General features: G+C 53.9%; 2 protein-coding genes across 3 annotated transcripts; both read left to right on the forward strand.

Moving 5' to 3' along the window:
- Positions 1-211: 211 nt before the first annotated feature.
- On the forward strand, positions 212-16,575 carry LOC135419805 (TBCC domain-containing protein 1-like). 2 transcript variants are annotated; one of them, XM_064666640.1, is made up of 7 exons: positions 212-553; positions 645-794; positions 2,027-2,393; positions 3,856-4,042; positions 4,926-5,423; positions 9,144-9,306; positions 16,474-16,575. In XM_064666640.1, exons 1-6 carry the CDS (start codon positions 212-214, stop codon positions 9,271-9,273), a joined length of 1,674 nt encoding a protein of 557 aa, XP_064522710.1. In that variant the 3' UTR covers positions 9,274-9,306; positions 16,474-16,575. The 2 variants fall into 2 exon arrangements, with proteins under 2 accessions (XP_064522710.1, XP_064522709.1); XM_064666639.1 differs by lacking the exon at positions 16,474-16,575 and adding an exon at positions 9,885-10,414.
- Positions 10,529-18,931, forward strand: CRYGS (crystallin gamma S). The gene is made up of 3 exons (XM_064666641.1): positions 10,529-12,142; positions 16,474-16,716; positions 18,604-18,931. Exons 1-3 carry the CDS (start codon positions 12,122-12,124, stop codon positions 18,874-18,876), a joined length of 537 nt encoding a protein of 178 aa, XP_064522711.1. The 5' UTR covers positions 10,529-12,121; the 3' UTR covers positions 18,877-18,931.
- Positions 18,932-20,791: the final 1,860 nt, after the last annotated feature.

The raw sequence follows: 20,791 nt of genomic DNA on the forward strand, positions 1-20,791 counted from the left end.
CGCCGCCGGCCAATCGCCTGCCGCAGCGTCATGGCTCAGCGCGACGCGCACGCCTCGCCGCCACTTCCCTCCGCGCAGCCAATCGGCGCGTGAGTCGCTTAGCCCCGCCCCCACGCCGGGGGAGCGACCAATGAGCGGCGGCTCCGGCGCAGGAGGGAAGGGCCCGTCTCTGTGGTGCCCGCGGCGGAACCCGGAAGCGGAGGCGGCGGCCATGGCGGCGGAGGCGGGCTCGGTGCGGTTATGGGCGCGCACCGAGCCGTTCCTGGTGGGCGCTCTGCCGGCGCCGCCGCCCGCCCGCCTCGCCCCGCACTACCTGCGCAAGGCCGCCGTCTACGCCCGCGCCAGGGCCGCCCAGGGCTGTTTCCCGCGGCTGCGCTGGCCCCGCTGGCGCCACATCGCCTGCGGGAAGCTGCAGCTCGACCGCGACCTCGCCTGGCTCTACTTCGAGCTCTTCCGCGGCCTCCTCGAGCCCGACCCGCCCCGCCGCCTCCGCTGGGCCGAGGCGGAGGCCTCCTGTGCCAGCGCCGAGGAGCTGGAGCGGGAGCGGAGCAAGGCAAGAGCCCAGAGCCGGCCTAAGGCAGGGGCAGCCCAGGCCCGGTGTAAGAGGGGGTCCTGACTCTTCCTCCTCTCTCCCTGCTCTCCAGCTGTCCGTGGACACGCTGCAGTTCCTGCTGTTCCTGTACGTGCAGCAGCTCCACAAGGTGTCCCTGCGCAGGTCCCTGCTCGGCGACGAGTGGCCCAGCCCCAGGACCGCATCTCCCGGCTTTCCTGGGAAATCCGCCGGCGGGAATAAGGTACCCGTGCCTGTGGGATCTTCCACGTGCAGGAGCTTCTCCCCTGTTGGGATCTGCCCTGAGGGGGTCGGGAAGGGGCTGGGTTGTTCTCTCCAAGTGCAGATTCCCTGTTCCATGGTAAATGAGGCAGAGTTGCTGTGTTCTCTGTGCATTTAATAGAAAGTTTTTAAAAAGTTTTCCATGAGGCTTTCCTGGAGTCCAAAGGCAGCTGAAAATTCCCTGTGAGTCCTGGCAATTCTCCTTTTAAGGACCAACAGCTCCTTCGCTTTTTTCCGTTATTCAAACAGGAGACTTTTCTCGTCTTCGTAGTTCCTTTCATGTGCTCCAGTGGGAATATTGGATCCCAGGGTGTTCCCTGGCCTCAGGTTCTGTGTCAGGGAGGGGAGTTGGTTGTTCAGCTGGAGATCAGCCACGTGGAAATGCTGTTTCCTTTTAAATCACTGCCAAATATTTAGGAAGGAGTGAGTTGGATGTGTCCCGTGGGCAGCTCTGTGTGGGAGGGTGAGTTACAAATTGGCAACCGCAGCTGCAAACCTCTGGAATTCTGGCATGGATGTGCTACTGGGAGCTGGATGAGCTGGTGGAATGTAGTTGGGACAAGCTGGAATCATTAAAAAGAGGAGCTGGGCAGCTTTATCCTTGAACAGATGGCGGTGAGGACAAGGTGTGTTCCTTCAGCAAAGCTTGGCTGTATTAAGCTCTGCTGTAATTCCAGTCTCCTGCTTTTTTTCTGGGCATGAGTCCTTTAGGATTTGAACTAAGGATTTTTTCAGAGGCCGTTTTGTTTATTGGAGAAATGACCCTCAGCTTTTTACCCTGGAAGATGACACACTTTATCCTGGAATCCTGGCCCAGCTGGGCTTTTCCAGTGGAGCAGCTCCAAGACCTTGCCTGCCAGTTATTGATTTGTTCCCTTCCTTCCAGTGCCAGCAGGAGCTCCCTGGATTTGGGTGGGATTGGGAGAGAGCCCGTTGCTGCTTTCTAGGATTAAAATATTTGCTGCTTGACTTAGAATAAAATGGGGTTTAATTTTTGGGGGGTGGTGGCTTTGTGTGCCTTGGAAGAGCAGGAACGAGCTCCGTGTTTGACGTGGAGTTTTTAATGATTCCAGCTTCTCCCAACCACACGTTTGACATTCCAGAGGAATTCTGAGCAAGATTCTGGGCTCTGATGCCCTTGGAGCTTCCCAGCCTGGAGCACTGACCTGCCCCGTGTTTTCCTGCTCCCCCCAGAACTGGAATGACCAGGAGCACCGAGCCTTCGTGCAGAGCCACCTCCTGGACATGCTGGAGCTGCTGCTGGAGCCGGAGCAGCTCTCGGCCTCGTCCCACTCCAGCTCCAGCAGCCTGGTGTCCCTGGAGGCCGTCGGTGCCCTGAGCCTCCTGCTCGAGGGCTCCGTGGGCGCTTCCCGGGCGGTGCGGCCGCTCCACGAGCTGGCCCTGTGCCCGCCCTGCCACCCCCACAACGGCTTCTCCCAGGGGGCCAGAGCCTTCTCCCTGCCCCGGCTGGAGAGCTGGATCCGCTCCTGCCTCACCGCCAACCCCTTGGGAATGACCGCCTGCATCAGGGCCGGCAGGAAGCTGGCGTGGGCACAGCAAGGTGGGCACTGGGAGGCACGGATGGGCTTGGGAATGTGGGAGCGTGGGGGAAACGGGAATATAGGGATGTGGGAAAAGGGGAGCGTGTGGGAAATAGGAATATAGGGATGTGGGAAAGGGAGTGTGTGGGAAATAGGAATATAGGGATGTGGGAAAAGGGGAGTGTGTGGGAAATAGGAATATATGGATGTGTGGGAAAATGGGAAAGTAGGAATATGTGGGAAAGTAGGAATATGTTGGAAAATAGGAATATAGAAATGCATGAAAACAGAAAAAACACACGGAAAAATAGAAATGTAAGAATGTGTGGGAAAAGGGGAATGTGTGGGAAAAGGGGAATGTGTGGGAAAATGGGAATGTGTGGGAAAATGGGAATGTGTGGGAAAATGGGAATGTGTGCCAAAATAGCAATATCGAAATGCGTGAAAATGGGAAAATAGGAGTATGTGGGAAAATAGAAAAAATATATGGAAAAATAGAAGTGTAGGAATATGCAGGAAAGTAGGAATATGTGGGAAAATAAGAATATAGAAACATGTAGGAAAATTGAAATATGTGGGAAAAGTAGAAATACAGAAATATAGGAGAAAATAGAAATATGTGGGAAAGTAGAAATGTAGAAATATGTGGGAAAATGGAAACGTGGAAATGTGTGGGAAAATAAAAATGTGGGAAAATAGAAATATATGGAAAATAGCAATGTAGGAATATGTGGGGTGATGGGAATATGTGGGGTGATGGGAATATACAGAAGTATAGAAAATATGGAAAATTATAAAAATCTAGAGAAAAATAGAAATATAGAACATATAGAAAAAGAATTATGCAGAAATAGAGAGAAATAGAAAAATACAAACATACAAATTTAGAAATACTGAAAGCAATGTAGAAATACAGAAAAATAGAAATTTAGGAAAAAACCCCTAGAAACAGGAACTTAGCTCCTCCTGCTGAGCAGGGATCTGGCAGTGGGGTGGGAACTGGTCTGGCTTTCCTTGTCTCCAGTCCAGCCTCTCTCCTGCAGGGACATGGAGCCACCTCAGGAAAGAGACACTGGCTCAGTGTTTCCCTGGCTGCAGGATCCCAGGAGGGGCCCTGGATTAGGGAGCTCAGGGAAGAGCTCAAGGATTGTGCTCTAGGGGGAGCATTTCCCTCGTTTAAAACACAGAGTTTTAAACCTGCCCTCAGGATCTTCCTGCCAGGCCGAGCCTTGGGTTTGGGAAGAGACTTCTGCAAGTGGAGATCTCTCGGGGCCTTTGGCTGCTCGTGAATAATCCTGAAGTGGTTGGGCTCTTCCAATGTCTCCCAGTGTCTGGAGTTTCTCAGTGCCCTGAGCTGCTGCCCTGCCCAGGGGGGACTGGGGGTGGTGTGGGTGGTGTAGGAGGTGCCATCCTTGACGTGTGGGGCTGGTTGTTTTCCCGAGGGTTGCTGGGCAGTGAACTTCTGTGTCCTTTGTTCTGCAGTTGAAGGAGCAACCAGGAGAGCCAAGATTGCCTGCAGTGCCCGGGTGGTGCCCGAGGTGTCCCCCATGGTGATCATGAGCCAGGTGTACAAGCAGACCCTGGCCAAGAGCTCGGACACCCTGGTGGGGGCCCACGTGAGGATCCATCGCTGCAACGAGTCCTTCATCTACCTCCTGTCCCCCCTCCGGTGAGTTCTGGTTCTCCTGGGAGGCACCTGCAGTCTTGGAGGGCCAGTGGGGTCCTGGGCACATCAAGGAGAGCACTGCCAGCAGGTCAGGGAGGTGATCCTGCCCCTCTGCTCAGCCCTGTGAGGCACGTCGGGAGTGCTGGGTCCAGCTCTGGGCTCCTCAGGACAGGAGAGACAAGGAGAGCATCCAGTGGAGGGATGGGAAGGGACTGGAGGGATGAGGAAGGGACTGGAACATCTCTCTGATGAAGAGAGACTGAGGGAACTGGACCTGGTTAGTCTGGAGAAGGGAAGGCTGAGAGGGGATCTTATCAATCCCTACAGATATCTCAGATACCCATACAGATATCTCAGATACCCATACAGATATCTCAGATACCCATACAGATACCTCACCTGACAGGGGATCCCATCAATCCATACAAATATCTAATTGATCCATATGAATATCCATACAAATACCTCCTCTGAAAGGGAATCTCATCAATCCATACAAATATCTCATTGATCCATAGAAATATCTCATTGATCCATACAAATATCTGAGAGGGGTTCCTATCAATCCATATAAGTATCTCCAGGGCAGGTGTCAGGATGGTGCCAGGCTCCTCCCAGTAGTGCCCAGTGATAGGATGAGTAGCAATGGCCGTAGACTGAACCACAAGAAGTTCCACCTCAACATGAGGAAGAACATCTTTCCATGGAGGGCAACAGAGCCCTGGAGCTGCCCAGGGAGGGTGTGGAGTCTCCCTCTTGCAGACATTCCAAACCTACGTGGTTCCCGTGTCACTCGCTCCGGGTGACCCTGCCTTGGCAGGGGGGTTGGACTGGGTGATTCCAGAGGTCCCTTCCAGCCCCTGACTGTGCTGTGGTTCTTTGGCAGCTCCGTGACCATCGAGAAGTGCCGGAGCAGCACGTTCGTGCTGGGCCCCGTGGAGACGTCGGTGCACGTGCAGAGCTGTGACGGCGTCAGGGTCATGGTGGTTTGCCACCGCCTGTCCCTGGCAGCCACCACCGGCTGCACCTTCTACACTCTGACACCCACCCAGCCCCTCATCCTCTCGGGGAACCAGGGGGTCAGCTTTGCCCCTTTCCACACCCACTACCCCATGCTGGAGGACCACATGGCTCAGGTGGGCTTGGCCACTCTGCCCAACTACTGGGACAGCCCCATGCTGGTGTGCAGGGAGAGCAGTGACACGGGCGTGTTCCGCCTCCTGCCCCCCTCAGACTTCTACACCTTCGTGATTCCCTTTGAGATGGAAGGAGACACCACGGAGACGCCGGGGGGGCTCCCCCAGGAGTACCAGGAGGCTCTGAGGCAGCGGGAGCAGCGGGTGCAGGTGTGGCAGCGCGCGGTGAAGGAGGCGGGTCTGACCAGGTGAGTGCTGTGCCCGGCAGGGCTGGCTGAGCTCAGCCATTCCCGAGGCTTCCTGTGATGTGGTTCCATAAAAATGCTTTAAGGAGGGGTTGGGTTGGGTGAGCCGTGTCCTGCAGGCCAGTTCTAGGGCGTCAGTCATTAGCAATCCTGGCTGGCAAAGTGAGAAGGGAATGCTCACACTTGTAGCTCCGAGTCATGGAATTCCAGGATGGTTTGGGTTGGAAGGGACCTTAAAGGATGTGTCGTTCTACCTGCTTCCATGGGCAAGGACACCTTCCACTAGCCCAGGTTGCTCCAAGCCCCATCCAACCTGGCCTTGGACACTGCCAGGGATGGGGCAGCCACAGCTTCTCTGGGTGACCTGTGCCAGGGCCTCCCCACCCTCCCAGGGAAGAGTTTCTTCCCAACATTCCATCTAACCCTGCCCTCTGGCAGTGGGAAGCCATTCCCCTTGTCCTGTCTCTCCAGGCTGTTTTCCAAACTCCCTCTCCAGCTCTCCTGGAGCCCCTTTAGGCTCTGGAAGGGGCTTTAGGTCTCCCTGGATCCTTCTCTTCTCCAGGTGAACACCTCCAGCTCTCCCAGCCTGGCTCCAGAGCAGAGGGTCTCCAGCCCTTGGAGCATCTCCATGGCCTCCTGGATTTGCTCCAGCAGCTCCACATCCTTGTTATGTTGGGACCCCAGAGCTGGAGGCAGCACAGCAAGGGGGGGACTCACCAAGTGGAGTAAAGGGGGAGAATCCCCTCCCTCACCCCACTGCCCACACTGCTCTGAAGGAGGTGCTTTCTCATGGTTGCATTTTCCCGGCTCGTGAGGCTGCAGGGAAAGCATTCCTGGACACTGCTGAGGGCAGGGATCCACCCTGGCAGGGAGCGTTTATGACTCTGGGCCCTCTCCACTCTCTGTTCTGCTGCCAGTGCTGTGGGCAGGGCTGGGTGTGTGCCCTGAACCACATCACTGTCCTGCAGCTGCCTGGGGTCCCTCTCAGCCCCCCTTCACCTTGAGATTGAAGCTTTAAATGACTGTCCCATCCCTTGTTGAGGAGAGCTGGGAATGTGCCTGTGGATCATGGCAGCAGATCAGTCTGGGACAGGAACTTTGAAATTCCTCTCGAGCTGATCCCATGGAATCCTCTGCCCAGCTTTGTTTGCAAGCACATTTTGGGGATAGAACCCCTATTTCAAACATCCATTTGTAAAGACTTGATAAGAACAAGTTTTGTTCCCTAAACTGAGCTTAAGCTGTGTAGGTTTTTTTTCTGTTCTGTGCTCAGTTGCTGAGTGGTACCAGGGTGTGACTGAGTGCTGATAGCAGTGATCTGGGAGGGGTATATCCCTGGGAAATATGGAATAGGAGGCAAACTGTCAATGCTTCCCCTTGTACCAGGCTGAAGAGTTCTGGCCCGTTTGATGATTCCTGGTTTTGGAGGAGCTCCCTCCACTTCCCGTGTTCCTTTCTGAAATCCAGGTTCCTCTGTGCTGAGCATGGAGGAATGGGCAGTTTGAAAGAACTCTAGACTGGGAGAGAGAAAGGATTCTGGGGCAGGATTTTGCTACAGGAGGAGGGTGGCAGAGCAGTCCTGACCCAGAGGTGGGGACAGAGGTGTGAAAACCTTCAAACTCCCAGCCCTGAGTCATCAAGAACAGCAGAGAGCAAAGAGGCTGGAGTCATCCCTTGTGTCCATCAGCTCATCCAAGGTGCTTCCCCCTCCAACTGGGGTGCTTCTTCCCCCCCAGGGTTTTGGGAAGGTGTTTGGCCTGTCAGAACTTTCCTGTTAAAGGAGTGTGAGGAAACAGGGATGATGTGCTTAGAGTTGCCATCCTGCAGTCGCAGGAGACAAGAGCTCACTCCTGGAGTGGCTTATTCCATAAAAGGGGGGAAAACTGTGGCAAGTTTAGAAGCTTGTTGAAAAGAAAGTGGGCAGCTGACAGTGGAAAATGTCTCTCTTGTCTCCTGCAGGCAGGGAAACAACTGGGGAGACAAGTAGGAAGCTTAGAGCAAACAGGATATCGGGCTTGTAGAAAGGAAAAAGCCGCCGTGCTCGAGTGGGAGGTGAAAGGGAATGTTAGAAATAAGAAGACGTCTCTCAAGAAGTTGAAGTTGTCTGAATGAGGAAAGTGGGGCAAAAAAAGAATGTAAATCCTGCCAGGCTGAAAGTAAAACCCCAGTAAGACAGGAGCAGTAAGACAGCTTGAGGAGCAACTTGCAAAAGCATAAAATCCTGTTTATTCATTTTCCAAGCGTGTCAGACAGAAAGTCTTTCAGGGTCAGTAGCAGATCAAGGTAGAGAAAAAGCACTTGGAGAAGATAAATCCATAAGGGAAGAAAGAAGTGGCTGCCTTTGTGTTTGCTGAGGAGGAATTTGGGTTAGTTCTGTCCCAGAACCCTGCTTTTTGGGGAATGGCTCCAATGGAATCTGTACAAAGAGCAACCTTTAACTTGGAAAAAAGGGATGGGTACATGGAGCTGAGGGGGACAAAAAGGAATAGAATCATAGAATAGCCTGGGTTGGAAGGGACCTTAAAAATCCAGCCAGGTTCCACCCCCTGCCATGGGCAGGGACACCTTCCACTAGCCCAGGTTGCTCCAAGCCCTGTCCAGCCTGGCCTTGGACACTTCCAGGGATGGGGCAGCCACAGCTTCTCTGGGCAACCTGTGCCAGGGCCTCCCCACCCTCCCAGGGAAGAGTTTTTTCCCACTATCCCATCTAACCCTGCCCTCTGGCAGTGGGAAGCCATTCCCCTTGTCCTGTCACTCCAGCCCTTGGAAATAGTCTCTCTCCATCTTTCCTGTAGCTCCTTCAAGTATTGAAAGGCCACAATCAGGTCCCCCTGAAGCTTGTCTTCTCCAGGCTGAACAATCCCAATTCTCTCAGCCTTTCCTCCCAGCAGAGCTGCTCCATCAGTTTGATTATCTTAGTGGCCTCCTCTGGAGCTGGTTTCCTGCTTTTCCCAGTACAGGATGGGATCAGCACATCAAATTAGGAATGGGTTCAAAGCAAACCCACATAAAATCTCCAGAATATTAAAAAATGTTCACGTTTTATTGGTGTTCAGAAATGAATTGTGTAAACTCATGGAAAAAGTCCAGCAGGAGCTGCTCAACAGCTGTACCACTTTTGGCTTAACAAATTCCAGAGGTGAGCTGATCCTAGAGGGCTGGGATGCTGTTCTGGAGATGCTCTTGGGCATCTGAGCAGTGCCAGGGAACCTGAGCTGTGGAACACCCTGTGACTGCTGGGTTTATCAAAACCACCCCAAAAGTTAATTACCAGCAACAGGAATTATTTGAGGGGTGTTTATATGTGCATTTTTTTCCCCTGATCTCCATCCTTTATCTTCCAGGTGCTGTCAGAACAGAATTTTGAGTCCTTAGTGCTTAAACATTGGTTACTAATACTCATTTTTCTCTCTTTTCAGACAGTTTTTAATCTGTGCTCTGAGAGCTAAGTGGAGGTAGCCCTGTGGAGCAGGGTGGTTGTGCTGGTGGGATGGGGAAGTTTATATGGCCCCTCTGACTCCACCAAGTTCTGCCTTTAGGATTCATTATCATCATATTCCCTTGGTAAAAACCTTCTATTCCTGGTCCAGAGGGTTCAGGAGCCAAGCCTGGCTCTTCCTGGTATATCTGGAGGCTTGTTTAGGTAGTGCAGGTGAGGCAGTAGCATAACACTATAAATAAATGTGATTTTTCCATACTTCCCTGTTGATCTTTTGGCTTCAGGGATCAGAGGAAGCGGCTCCAGGCGTTGGTAGAAAACAAGTTCTACGAGTGGCTGGTGCAGACGGGGAACCGGCAGCAGCTGGACAGCCTCGTCCCCCTTGCCATGGGATCCAAGCAGGCAGCAGGATAACATCCCATTCCTCAGCACAGAAGGAGAGGAAGGGTGAGTGAAAGGCCTGTTCCTCCTGGTTCTTCTCTACCTACAAGAACTGTTTCGTGCACAGCCAAGGCAGAGGCACAAAAAGCAGGAGGCTGTTCAGTGAATGTTCTCCCCAAAGCCTTGCATTTGGTTTTAGTTCTTATTTTGCTGTCAAAACCCCCTTTTTCAGTGGAAATCTGTGTCCTCAGCACCTGCCTTGTTGTTAAGTTTGGTTTGTTGGAGACATCTGTAAAGGCACAACATGGGCATGTTGCACATAATGGGATGTCCAGCTGGTTGGAATAGCTGCTCTTTCAAAGGAACCGTGTGGATTGATGTCTATTTACCCATCTCACCTTTGCTAAAGAGAACTGGGTGAGACTGTGGCTAATTCTTACAGTGAAACTTTGGCTAATTCTTGCTTTGTAGTGTCTCTTCCTGAGCAGAAGTGGTTTAGGAGCTGGAGATCTGCCCTTATCCCGCTTCTCTGCCATGACATGTTTCAAACCTTTAGAAAGTTGGTTTGTTTTTGATTTGGTCTTTGAATTCCTTTTTCTTTGCTAGTGTTGGGAGTAAAATGTGCTCCTTTTATTTTGTTCCAGAACTCAGGGAACAGGCAGCAATACCCCCAGCCCAGTTCTCATTAAGACTTTGTGGCCGTCCTGCCTGGACCCGCTGGATCCAACACCCAGCCTTGCACTGTCTGGCTGCTTTAGGATTCCTGATCACTGCTGCCTTCCCAGGAATGTGCTGTAGTTATCCTGTTGGTGACTGAGATGGCACTGGAGGATGATGAGTTGTGCCTTGTTGTAGAGCTGTCCTCATGGTGGGTGTCCATGTGTGCAGGTGTCCAACACACCAGGGATGCTGGGACAGAGCTGGATGCAGGGCCCTGGGCATCACCTGCATTTCACGGTACAAACCAGCTGCAGTGCTTTTAGAAATGTGAAAAAGAAGTGTTTGATTTTTTTATGAATGCAATCTGGTAGGTTTTTTTTAATATGAAGATGGCATTAAGTGATGGGGTTTTTATGGGATGAACTTTTGTAAGCACTTGGATTTTGTGGAATGAACTTTTGTACATGGTTGCGTTGTTTTGACAAATGTCAATAAACCAGAGTTCTTGGATAAACCTGGCACCTGTCCTAGGGAAGGGGTGTTACCTGTACAGTGGGTGTGTTAGAGAGACACAACACCTTTAATCTTAATGAAATGGGAACCAGTCAGTGAGAGAAAAATCCTGATTTCTTGCCAGCCATGGAGCTGAAGGGTTCGAAGGCTGCCCTGGCTCAGGGTTTTGATACAAACACTGTTGCTGCTTTCCATATTTCTCATAAAGAATATCAGCTTGGCTAAGCACCATTCTCCTGTGCTGGTGGGAGCTGTTATAGGAGATGTACTTGTAGCTGAGCACCTAAATAAACTCAGAAAACAGGGAAAGGCATTGCATGGATGAGTGGAAGCAGCAGCTGGTGGTGCCTTTGGAAGAGCTCTCCAAGCTGAGAGTCAGAGGAAGGCACAGTGCTCTGTGTGCCCAGCTTCAGAATCCTTCTGAAGGTCTCCCTTGGCTCCTGGGCTGGCAGGTGAGGTGAGTTTATTATATTTATTATATTCATTATATTCATTATATTCACGTGAGGTGAGTTTATAAGATTTAACCAACTTTTAAAGGAGGGATGTGCGAAGAGACCACACCTACTGATAGGACCTGGCTCGTGCTTGAACTGTGATCTTCATAAAACAGCATTTGGGTTCAAAAATGAATAAATTCAAGCGAGAGCAACAGCAGTGGGTGATTGGAGGCACCTAAAATGGGAAGAGGAGCTGCTGTGGGCATGTGTGCCCCGGGCTCTCAGATCTGCTCGCATTGAGCGGAGCTGCTGTTGCGAGAGTGCTTGTCCTGACAGATTTGAAAGAGGGGCTGCGTGTTTCGGGCGCTGCTGTGCCAAATTCGTGTCCCTTTGTCTCCCTAAGCCTTTGGGCTGGGGCACTGAATAGCTGCAGAGGTGGTTTTTCATAATGCCCTGGCGGGGGGGTGGGTGTGTGTCAGCCAGCCAGCCGCGGCCTCCCCGCCCCCGGAGCGTGGCTGCAGGGAAAACGCCTCTGCTCCAGCCTCGGGTGCTGGGGGGGAGAGTTTGGAGTTGGATTTGTGGCACCTGCAGAGACAATCAAGAGTTTGGGCAGCATTCTTTACTGTGGGATGTGTGGGATCACTCGCCACGCATCCTTCTTTCCCTCTGTGTCAGGTGCTGTTGGAGCACTGTGGATCAAGCTGAGGGTGTCCTGGGGAAAGCTGCACAGATGTTTCCACTGAGAGCTTTCAGTCTGTCATTGCAGGGCTGTGCTTTGCAAGCCTGTGGCGTGTGCCCCGAGCTCGTGTTTGTTATTCCTTAACTGCATCCTTCGCTGCACAGAACAGTCCCTGAGAAATACTGTGTCCCCTCCTTAGGAATGGGGGTGGTCCCTTCGATCCAACAAGGGTTCCTTCTGCTTTGACAAGCTGGGAAGGGAGGGAGCAGCCAAACTGCCCCCCGTGCTCCCGGGCTTGGCAGGGGGCTGCGTGTTTTGAGTGCGTTTGGCAGAGTTTTGGTGTTCTGACTCAGCAAATGGTAACAAAGGGAGGATGGCGAAGCCTTCCTTTATTCCATAATCCTGTTTGCTTTTCTGGAAATCGGCTATAGCCTCAGAATCACTGACTCAATTTTTGGATCCTATTCTCATGACAAAGCGGCTGTCTGGTTTAAAACAAGCCCGTTATAAAAAGGGCACCTCGGCTCCTGGCTGTTTGTAACAGCTCCTGACGTTCCTCCGGCACAGGGGAGCTTGGCTGGAACGGAAAATGTCCAGAGCTGGAACCAAGGTAAGTTGAATTGCAGTATATTCATCATTTTGGATAACAGCTCAGAATTTATCAGGAGTAAGCTGTGGAGAAACTTTGTTTTCCTTGCTCTGCTGACAGCTTCCCCCTCTACCGGTGGGTGGGCAAGAGGAGAAGCCTCAAATCCCTCCTCACGTGGAGGGGAGCCCCTCCCAAGTCTTTTCCCAGGTTTTGGCTGGTTCCTCTGGGTGGGGCTCTGCCAGAGGATGGAGTTGAGTGCAGTGACTGGTGAGGGGACATGTTAAAATGGTTTGAAATCAGCAGGAGCTGATGCCTTGTGAACTGGGGGCAGAGGGCGCTGGGCCCGCAGGGAATGCGACGAGCTGGGTTTGCAGAGCGGAGTCTCCTGGAAGGCTTCCTTGGGAGAACCTGACTCCCAACAGCTGCAGCAGCTGCCACATCCCCCTTCCATGGTGGAGCAACAGAAAGACTCCTGAACGACGGCCGTGGCGCCAAAGGGAATAGCATTCCCTGCGGGATGTGAACCGGCCTTGGGATTCGGTGGAATCGGCAGGGCTGAATTTAAACCAGACAGGGAGGTAGATCAGGAGGCTCAGCTTCAGCTGGAGTGCTGTGTCAGGTGGGGATCCAGCTCTGGTGCCGTGTTCCTCAGCCTTGAGTTGAGCAGAGCTGGTTGGTGACCTCGTGGCAGGGTTGGGACCGGGCAGGGAGGAGCAGCTGGGACAGGGAAGGAGGGTGAGAGCCTCGGAATGGTGGCCAGTTTCCCCCGTGGAATGTCAAACACCTGGTAAGAAGCTGTGGGCAGAGGTTCTAAGTTTTGCTTTTGGGTTGGATTCCTTGTAACCTGTGGAGGCTGGAAGACCCAAGGGGATGTGGGAGGCACAGTGGGTTTGCAGGCACCGGGCGATGCTGTGGAAGATCCGGATTGGGTCTCGGCTTCTCCTCATTCCTCTCGACTCTGCCCTTGGCACAAGGCTTGGCTGTTAGTCTGGAGATCTGAGGAGGGTGTGCTGGTGGCTCTGGGGTCTCAGGGGTACAATCTTTCTGTCCCTGTGCCTAAAATAAGTGCAGGGGAATCGTAACTGCTCCATCCTGGAGTCTCCCGTCCCTTGGAGAGCCTTGAGCACAGTCTGCCCGAAGCTGTGTCCCCTCCCAGTGTGCCACAGGAATCCATGGATTATGTGCTGCTGAGGTGCAGCAAGATGCCCAGGAGGAGTTATCTTTTCTCTATTCCATGCTCTTGTTTAGCACATTCCAGGGAGAAGAAAAGCACAAAGGAGAGAATTAAACACCATTTCTCACAACCTCAGCGAGTGATCTGCCCTGGAGAGGGGTCACTGCTGGCACAGAAGGCAATGGGCACTATTAGATTTGTTTTTAAGAGTTTCCTTCCAGCTGAGCTGCTGTTGGGAAGAAATATGTGATAACTGAGGTGAGATGACCTAGGGAGTAAGAGTTTTACTCCCATAAGGAACATCTGCTTTGGCAAATGTGGCACCTGCCAGGTAAGCCCCAAAGGGGAAGGTTTGGGTAGGGAGAGGTTAAATATAAGCAGAGCACCTTGAGGGTTTTGCTGAAGGAAGGTGATTTGCCTGGGAGTGAGAGTCTGGAATTGAAATCTCTAACTGTGTCATTATTCTACGGGTGAAAACATCAACCTGCTCCTTTTGTGCCTGAATCCCCGAGGAAAACTGGGATGAGAAGCTCTGAAATGAGTTGAGGGTGTGTGCAAAGGGCTGTGGTGGAGAATGGGTGGGCAGGATTCCCCCTCTCCTTAAGTATTCCCAGAATAAACCAAGGAGCAGCGCTTTGGTTGGTCACGGTTCTGTGGGAAAAGCCTTGATGTGCTCTTGGAAAATGGTCTCCTGGGAACACCAGGGAGCTTTGCCAAGGTCCAGTTTGGCTGTGTTAGGCTGGGTGGGGAAGGAACATCATTAAATCCTGGAATGGTTTGAGTTGGAAGGGACCTTAAATCCCATCCAGTTCTACCCCCTGCCATGGGCAGGGACACCTTCTACTAGCCCAGGTTGCTCCGAGCCTCATTCAGCCTGGAGAAGGACACTTCCAGGGATCCTTCTGCCTGGAGACCAGACCCATGGTCTTACAGATGCTGGGCAGAGCTCGTCGACAATGCTGGACCCTCTGCATGGACAAGGGTGGGACTGTGGATCAGAGCTTGGAGAATGAGTTTGGAGAGGGGGAGAACTCCTCAGGCATCCCAGTGGTGGATAATGGCTGAGCCGGGAAGAGATGGATCCCTGCAGGGTTTTACAGGGATGCTGTGGCTTCCTTGACCCCTGGCTTCGGGAAGAGGCTGATGCTGAACCTCCGTGAACAGGGCTTTTGGGGTTGCCTCTGGGTCATGCCGGCAGATTTTCCAGATGACGCCTCTGGGGAAAAAGATCCAGAAGCAGGACCTGGAAAATGGCAGTGGGTTGTGGCCGGGAAGGCCTGGCCATGGTCAGCTGCCCAGGAGTGGCAGTGTGGGAAAACGGGAACTGGGCATTGCAGTGCACACCTGTCACAGGCTTTATTCCCTGCAGGAAAGGTGGTGGTGATTCCCAGCTCTCTGTTGCACGAAGGTGGGAAGAGCTGGCTCAGGAGGGAGAGATGTGGGGACAGGTTGTTCGGTACTTGCCAACTGCTTCGTGATGGGAGATCAGTCCTTGAAATTAAGAGGAAAATGTGAGGGAAATAACATTATCCCAAGAAATGTCCACTGACATGAATCCTCTGGCAGGGTCAGTCCGACTCCCCAGATACCTGGTCAGGCTGGTGGGACACCCTGACCAACCAGCTCCAGGAAAACTGTGGCTGACTTAATTCTTAGCACAAAATAAATGATTAAAAATAAAAAGCGAGCGAGTTGTCCCAGATTTGGGTTGGGACCATGACAATGAATGATGTTTTTAACAGCGGGGCTGTTACCAGTAACCAAAGCACCATGGGTGAGGTACAGCCAGCCAGGAGCAAAAGGAATCTTAATACTCAAGCTGTGGAAAAACCATGGGGAAAATGGATTGTGGGATACTGAATGTTGGGTGTTTAGATCTCTAGAGCATCTGGTGTCCCGAGCAAGCAAGGGATGTGTCAGGATAGACATGATGGCTCAGGAACCCTCATTAAAAAGAGCAGCTCTTGATGAACAATTGTCAGCTGAGATGATCTAAAAATGGGACTGGAGAAAGGACTGGTCTGGTCTAGGGCTTGGCAATATTCCATGAAGGGGTTTTTAAGGAAAAAATGGGTCGCCTCTCCAGGGCTGGCTGGGTGATGCCTTGGGTGAGAGGAATGGCATTTGCTCACCAGCTCTTGAGGTCATTTCCAAGCAGTGATCAAATCAGGATAAAATGTCCCTAAACAAGGTGCTTTGGGGTCAGCCTGGCTGTAGAGCAGCTCCTGGGAAACAAATGTGGTGATGGATTGGGAATTTGTCAGCTGTATTATGGGCTTGCAGCGGAACAAGCCAACTGCAAATGCAGTCCTTGGTTGTCCAAAGATCTCTGGTACTCCATGTCCATGGAATGCTCCTTTAGTTTCTGTTGGCACGGGCAAAGCTTGTGTGATGTCCAGCTTTTGGCAGTGAGTTTTGAGAAGGGAAGTTGTGGGTTGTTGGAGCAGGAACAAAGAGAATGGGCTGGAAGGCATGGCCTGGGAGGAAAGATCTTGCTGCCAACACTTGGTGAGCCGGTATAAAGGAAATCATGGAATCATGAAGGCTGGAAAAGCCCTCTAAGGTCACCAAGTCCAGCTGTTAACCCAGCACTGCCAGAGCCACCACTAACCCGTGTCCCCAGAAATGCTGCTTTGTACAGTCCATTGACTTCTCATGGCTCCCTTGGCCAGAATTTAGTAACTCCTGATCTAGAGGAGGTGGGAGGGAATTATTTTAATAGAGTTTTGCTGGAAACAGGACAGGAATTTCACCAAAGGAGCATTGGGTTGGATTTTTCACAGAGACAGTGCTCAGCCATTGGAATGGGCTGCCCAGGGAGGGGGTGGAGTCACCGTCCCTGGAGGTGTTGAAGGTGAGACTGGATGTGGCATCAGTGCCATGGGCTGGGAACCACAGCCCATGGATCAAGGGTTGGACTTGATGATCCCGGAGGTCTTTTCCAACCCATTTGATTTTGTGATTCTGTGACTGGGACAGAATGAGGGGCTGGGAAAGGCAAGACCTCGGTGGGGGCCGGAGGCGCTGGGGCCAGGCTGGTGGACTGCCCGCAGTTGGTCCTGCTCAGGGGTTGGCCCTGATGATTTTTGACATCCTGAGGGCTCCGTTTTCAGACGTTTCGCGCCACAATGTGCTGGGATGAGGAACCTCCCCCCTTCCCTTCCTCTGCCTGTTTCAGGTCACCTTCTATGAAGACAAGAACTTCCTCGGCCGCTACTACGAGTGTGACAGCGACTGCCCCGACTTCCACACCTACCTGAACCGCTGCAACTCAATCCGTGTGGATGGAGGCACCTGGGTGGCCTACGAGAGGCCCAACTACGCGGGGAACATGTACGTGCTGACACACGGCGAGTACCCCGACTACCACCACTGGATGGGCCTCAACGACCGCCTGGGCTCCTGCAAGTACATCCAGATCGTGAGTGTCGCCTCTGCCCGAGGGCTGGGGGGATTCATTTATCAGGGAAGGGTTTCATGTGGGTGGCCCCCATCTTCCTGGGGACCCGTGGAGAGGGTGGCTGTGGGGGATTTGTTCCTGCAGTCCTGCCCTGGGAATGGCAAAGTGTTTGGCGAGGGGAGAAGGTAAATCTTTCCCGCTCTGGACTGCAGATCCCTTTGAGTGGGGCTGGGTTTCCATAGGAACATCAGCCTGGTTTCATCTGCATGTTTCTTTAGGGACTTTGGTGTCTGGGCAGGTCGCTCCAAGGTTTGCCTTTTCCCTGGTGTGCTGCCAACTGATCCAACTGATGGTGGGCACAAGACCTGTAACAGTGGGATGTGGATTTTGCAGGAGCATTTTTTTTGAGGACCAGTTTGTTGTTCTCTGGCAAACCAAGGCTCCTTTCTGATACAGGGAACTGGCTCTCAGTGTCATCAAGCCTCTCTGGGCATGGAGAGACGAGTCCCAGGAGCAACCCTGGAGTGCCCAGCAGTGGGAGGGATGCCTGGAGCCCTCTTGGACATGCTTGGAGCAGCCTGGCATCTCCTGGTTTTAGGAGTGTGTCTCCCAGCTGCAGCACAGGAACTGTGCTCATCCCCTCCAAAATGATGATGGGGAGAAAGGAGCAGAGGGAATGATCCTTCTGGAAAACCTCAGGGGAGAAGCACCCTTTAGAACTGGGAGTGTGGGTGGAGTGTGGGTTGGTGCTGCTGCTGAGGTTTTGCCAGCAGTGGGACAGACACTGGTGATCTGTGTGCAGCTGGCTTGAAGCACAGCCACGAATTCCCACTGCACGGAGCAGGTCTCACAGCTGAGAAGGGGTTTTCCTTTTCTGTCTGGGGGTCTAACACCTCTCTGAGCCTGTTATGGGTTTGAGCCGAGTCTAAATCCCTTTGCAGAGGGCAGGGAGAGTTTCCAGCCCCTTCGGAGCACTGATCTGGCATAAGAGATGGAGTCAACACACGTGGGAGATGTAACACAGCTTCCCCCAGCAGGATGAAATGTGGGAGCCTTATCCTGCACATCCACCTGGTACCTGGCTTTCCCTCCTGCCCTGGGGGAGACTCTGAGACCCCGCAGAGCGAGGAGGGAGCGGGTTGGGACGGCCGGGGAGGCGGGGGAAGGGGTGTCCAGGCAGCTGCAGATTAAAAGCTGCCGCGGTGCCTTGGGGCGGAGCAGCGCTTCCAATCCCGGCGGGAAACACCCGCCCTGCTGCCCGACGGCTCCGCTGGGCTCAGCAGCTCGTTAAACTCCTCGCTGCTAGAGGAGCCGGGCATGGAGGGGGGGTCTGTCTCTCCAGACGCTCACAGGGGGTGGCTGAAGGGCTCAAGCCTGCCCGGGATAGTGATCCCGGCACTGCTGACCTGGCCTTATCCCTGTCCCTGCCTGCAGCCTCCTGCCTGCAGAGCCAGGGCCGGGATGGGCTTTGAGCTGGAGCTGCTCTGCCCTGGCTCGGTGCTTCTGTACCCTCTGTGCACGTCAGCATTTACCCCCCTGCCTCCCTCCGGTGCTTTTGGGGTCTGACACGAGCTGTTCAGCCCTGGCCTGGTGTGCTGGGGGGTGGTTTGGACCTGACTGTGTTTGAGTCTGACTGTGCCCCAGCTCTGCTCCCACGTGCTGGTGACTGTCAGAGCCAGGACATGGGGATACCTCCCTCCCACACTTGGTCATCAGGTTGCCCACAGAAGCTGTGGCTGCCCCACCCCTGGAAGTGTCCAAGGCAAGGCTGGAAGGGACTTGGAGCAACCTGGGCTAGTGGAAGGTGTCCCTGCCCATGACAGGGGATGGAACTCAATGATCTTTATGTCCCTTCCAACCCAAACAAAGCATTCCACGATTCCATGACTTTCTCTCCCTTTTTTCCAGCCGAGTGGAGGCCGGGGCCACATCCAGGTGTTCGAGAAGGGCGATTTCGGGGGGCAGATGTTCGAAGCCACCGAAGACTGCCCCTCGGTCATGGAGGAGTGGCACATGCGTGAGGTGCACGCCTGCAGGGTGCTGGAGGGCGTCTGGGTTTTCTACGAGCACCCCAACTACCGGGGCCGGCAGTACCTGCTGCCCAAGGGGGAGTACCGCAAGCCCGTGGAGTGGGGAGCGGCCAGTCCCGCCGTCCAGTCCTTCCGCAGCATCACCGAGTGAGCCGAGCCCCTGGGCTGGGCTGCCACAACCCCCCAATAAACAACTGAGTCGCTCAGCTCCTCCTTGTCCTGCTCATTCCCGGGATCTGCGCGCGGGTTTTCCTGCCTTTGGGGGGCCGGGGTGGAGCTGAGCCCGCTCCAAGCAAAGCACCACCAGCCCGAGTGCCACTGTCTCTGCTGCCATCCCCTTCCTCCATGCCCCTAATCCCCTCCACCCCCCTGCTCCTCTCGAGGAAAAAGCCATCCCAAAGCTGGAGCTTGTGCCCCAGCATTTGTCCCAGTGCTCCACTGGACTGGCCCACACATCCCCAGTTTTCAGGGCTGGCTGTGGGTGGCTCGGTCTGTCGTGTCCCTGGAGAGTCCCTGCCGGCTCTACTGCTGCTCCACGCTGTCTTGGGAGAAGGGATGAGGTTTTCATCCGTACCACGTGCCCCTCTGGAGACCCTGAGTAGGCAGCAGATGTCCTGTTACTGGAGGAGCGTGTCCCTCTCATGATGCACGGGGCCACGGGACTGGGAAAATGTGGGGATGGGAGCAGGGATCCAGATGGAGCAGGAGGGGGACAGCCATAATCCCCATGGGAAATGCTGCAGACCTGGCAGCCCTGTCAGGCAAAGGGTGTCCCTTGTAGGTGGGAGCTGAGGGGTCCCCCTGCTTAAACTGGGGCTGAGCACTGCATGAAGGCAGGCAGCTGGAAGCAGGAGAGGGGCTGGATGTGGGATAGAGGCAGGGGGTGCCTCTGAGAGCTGCCTGGGATGGATGATCTTGAAGGGCAGGAAGAGCTCCTCGGGCACCTGAGACGTGCAGGAAGCAGAGGGGACTGTTGAGCCCCCAGTTTGCCAGCAGGAACATCCCATTTTTCCCAGTGCTGCTGGATGTCAGGCTGGTCCCATGCACAGCCTCCCGTGCAGGAATAACGGATGTCTGGGCACTCTCCCCTGGAGATCTGCAGCCTGTTTGCACACGGAGCCCAGGGGCCTCGGGATAATGCCACTGGATGTGGAAGCAGAGCCCTTCCAGCCGCGCTCCGCAGTCTCTTCCCGGTGATGTATGAGGTTATTACGGAGCAGGAGGCAGGTTAAGTGATGCTCGTCAAACCTCGGTGCTGCCACCCCCCGGGAATGCCAGCAGGGAACGGGAAGGGGCTGCCAAGAGGAGCAGCTCCCACCCCCTGGACTTCCCCCAGCACAAAGCAGGGCTGAAGAGAGTCACCTTCCTCCTCCTCCTCCTCCTCCTGCTGTCACCCCCTCCCTCAGCCCCCTGCCCCATTCCAGCCCTTCCCTGCAAAGGGTGGTGCATCTTCCTCGCCAACTTCCATCCCTCTTCCATCTCCATCCCGGATCAGCAGGATGCAGATGATCCGGCATTAGAGTTCTCAGCGTATTTTCCCCCAAAATATTCCTTCAGGACCAACCAGCTTCCAACTCCAGCTCCCCTTTTCCCCCTGGCTCCCGGGAAAGCTCTCCAAGTGTCTCCAAGGGCAGCAGCTTGAGCACAGCCTGGCTCCTGTTTCTTTTTCAGGGAGCCTGTTGCCATCCCTATTTTGGATGGAGAACCTCCTGCAGGCAGGCGTGCTCTGCCCAGTGCATTTCCAGCCACGTCCTCCCCGGATTTTGGGGAATGCTCAGTTGGGAAGTGTGTTCCCCACCCTACATCCCCTGCAATGGGGTTTGTGGGTGCCAGACCTGCAGTGGGCGGGTTTGGGGCACATCCACCTCAGAGCATTGGAGGAGCCAGACCTGGATCTGCTTTACCCTTAAGGTAACATTTTCCATGTCCTTTCCTTTCCCTGCCGATCTACCCACCTCAAAATCCCAGTTATCCCAACTCTTCCCTGCTCCTCCTTGTCCTCCGGGCTCTTGCCCTCGGGTGAATGTTGCGTTGTGCTTGCAACATTGGCAACCAACACGAATAGC

Source organism: Pseudopipra pipra, chromosome 10 (genome assembly GCF_036250125.1).
Source record: "Pseudopipra pipra isolate bDixPip1 chromosome 10, bDixPip1.hap1, whole genome shotgun sequence".
In the NCBI taxonomy this organism is placed as follows: Eukaryota; Metazoa; Chordata; class Aves; order Passeriformes; family Pipridae; genus Pseudopipra; species Pseudopipra pipra.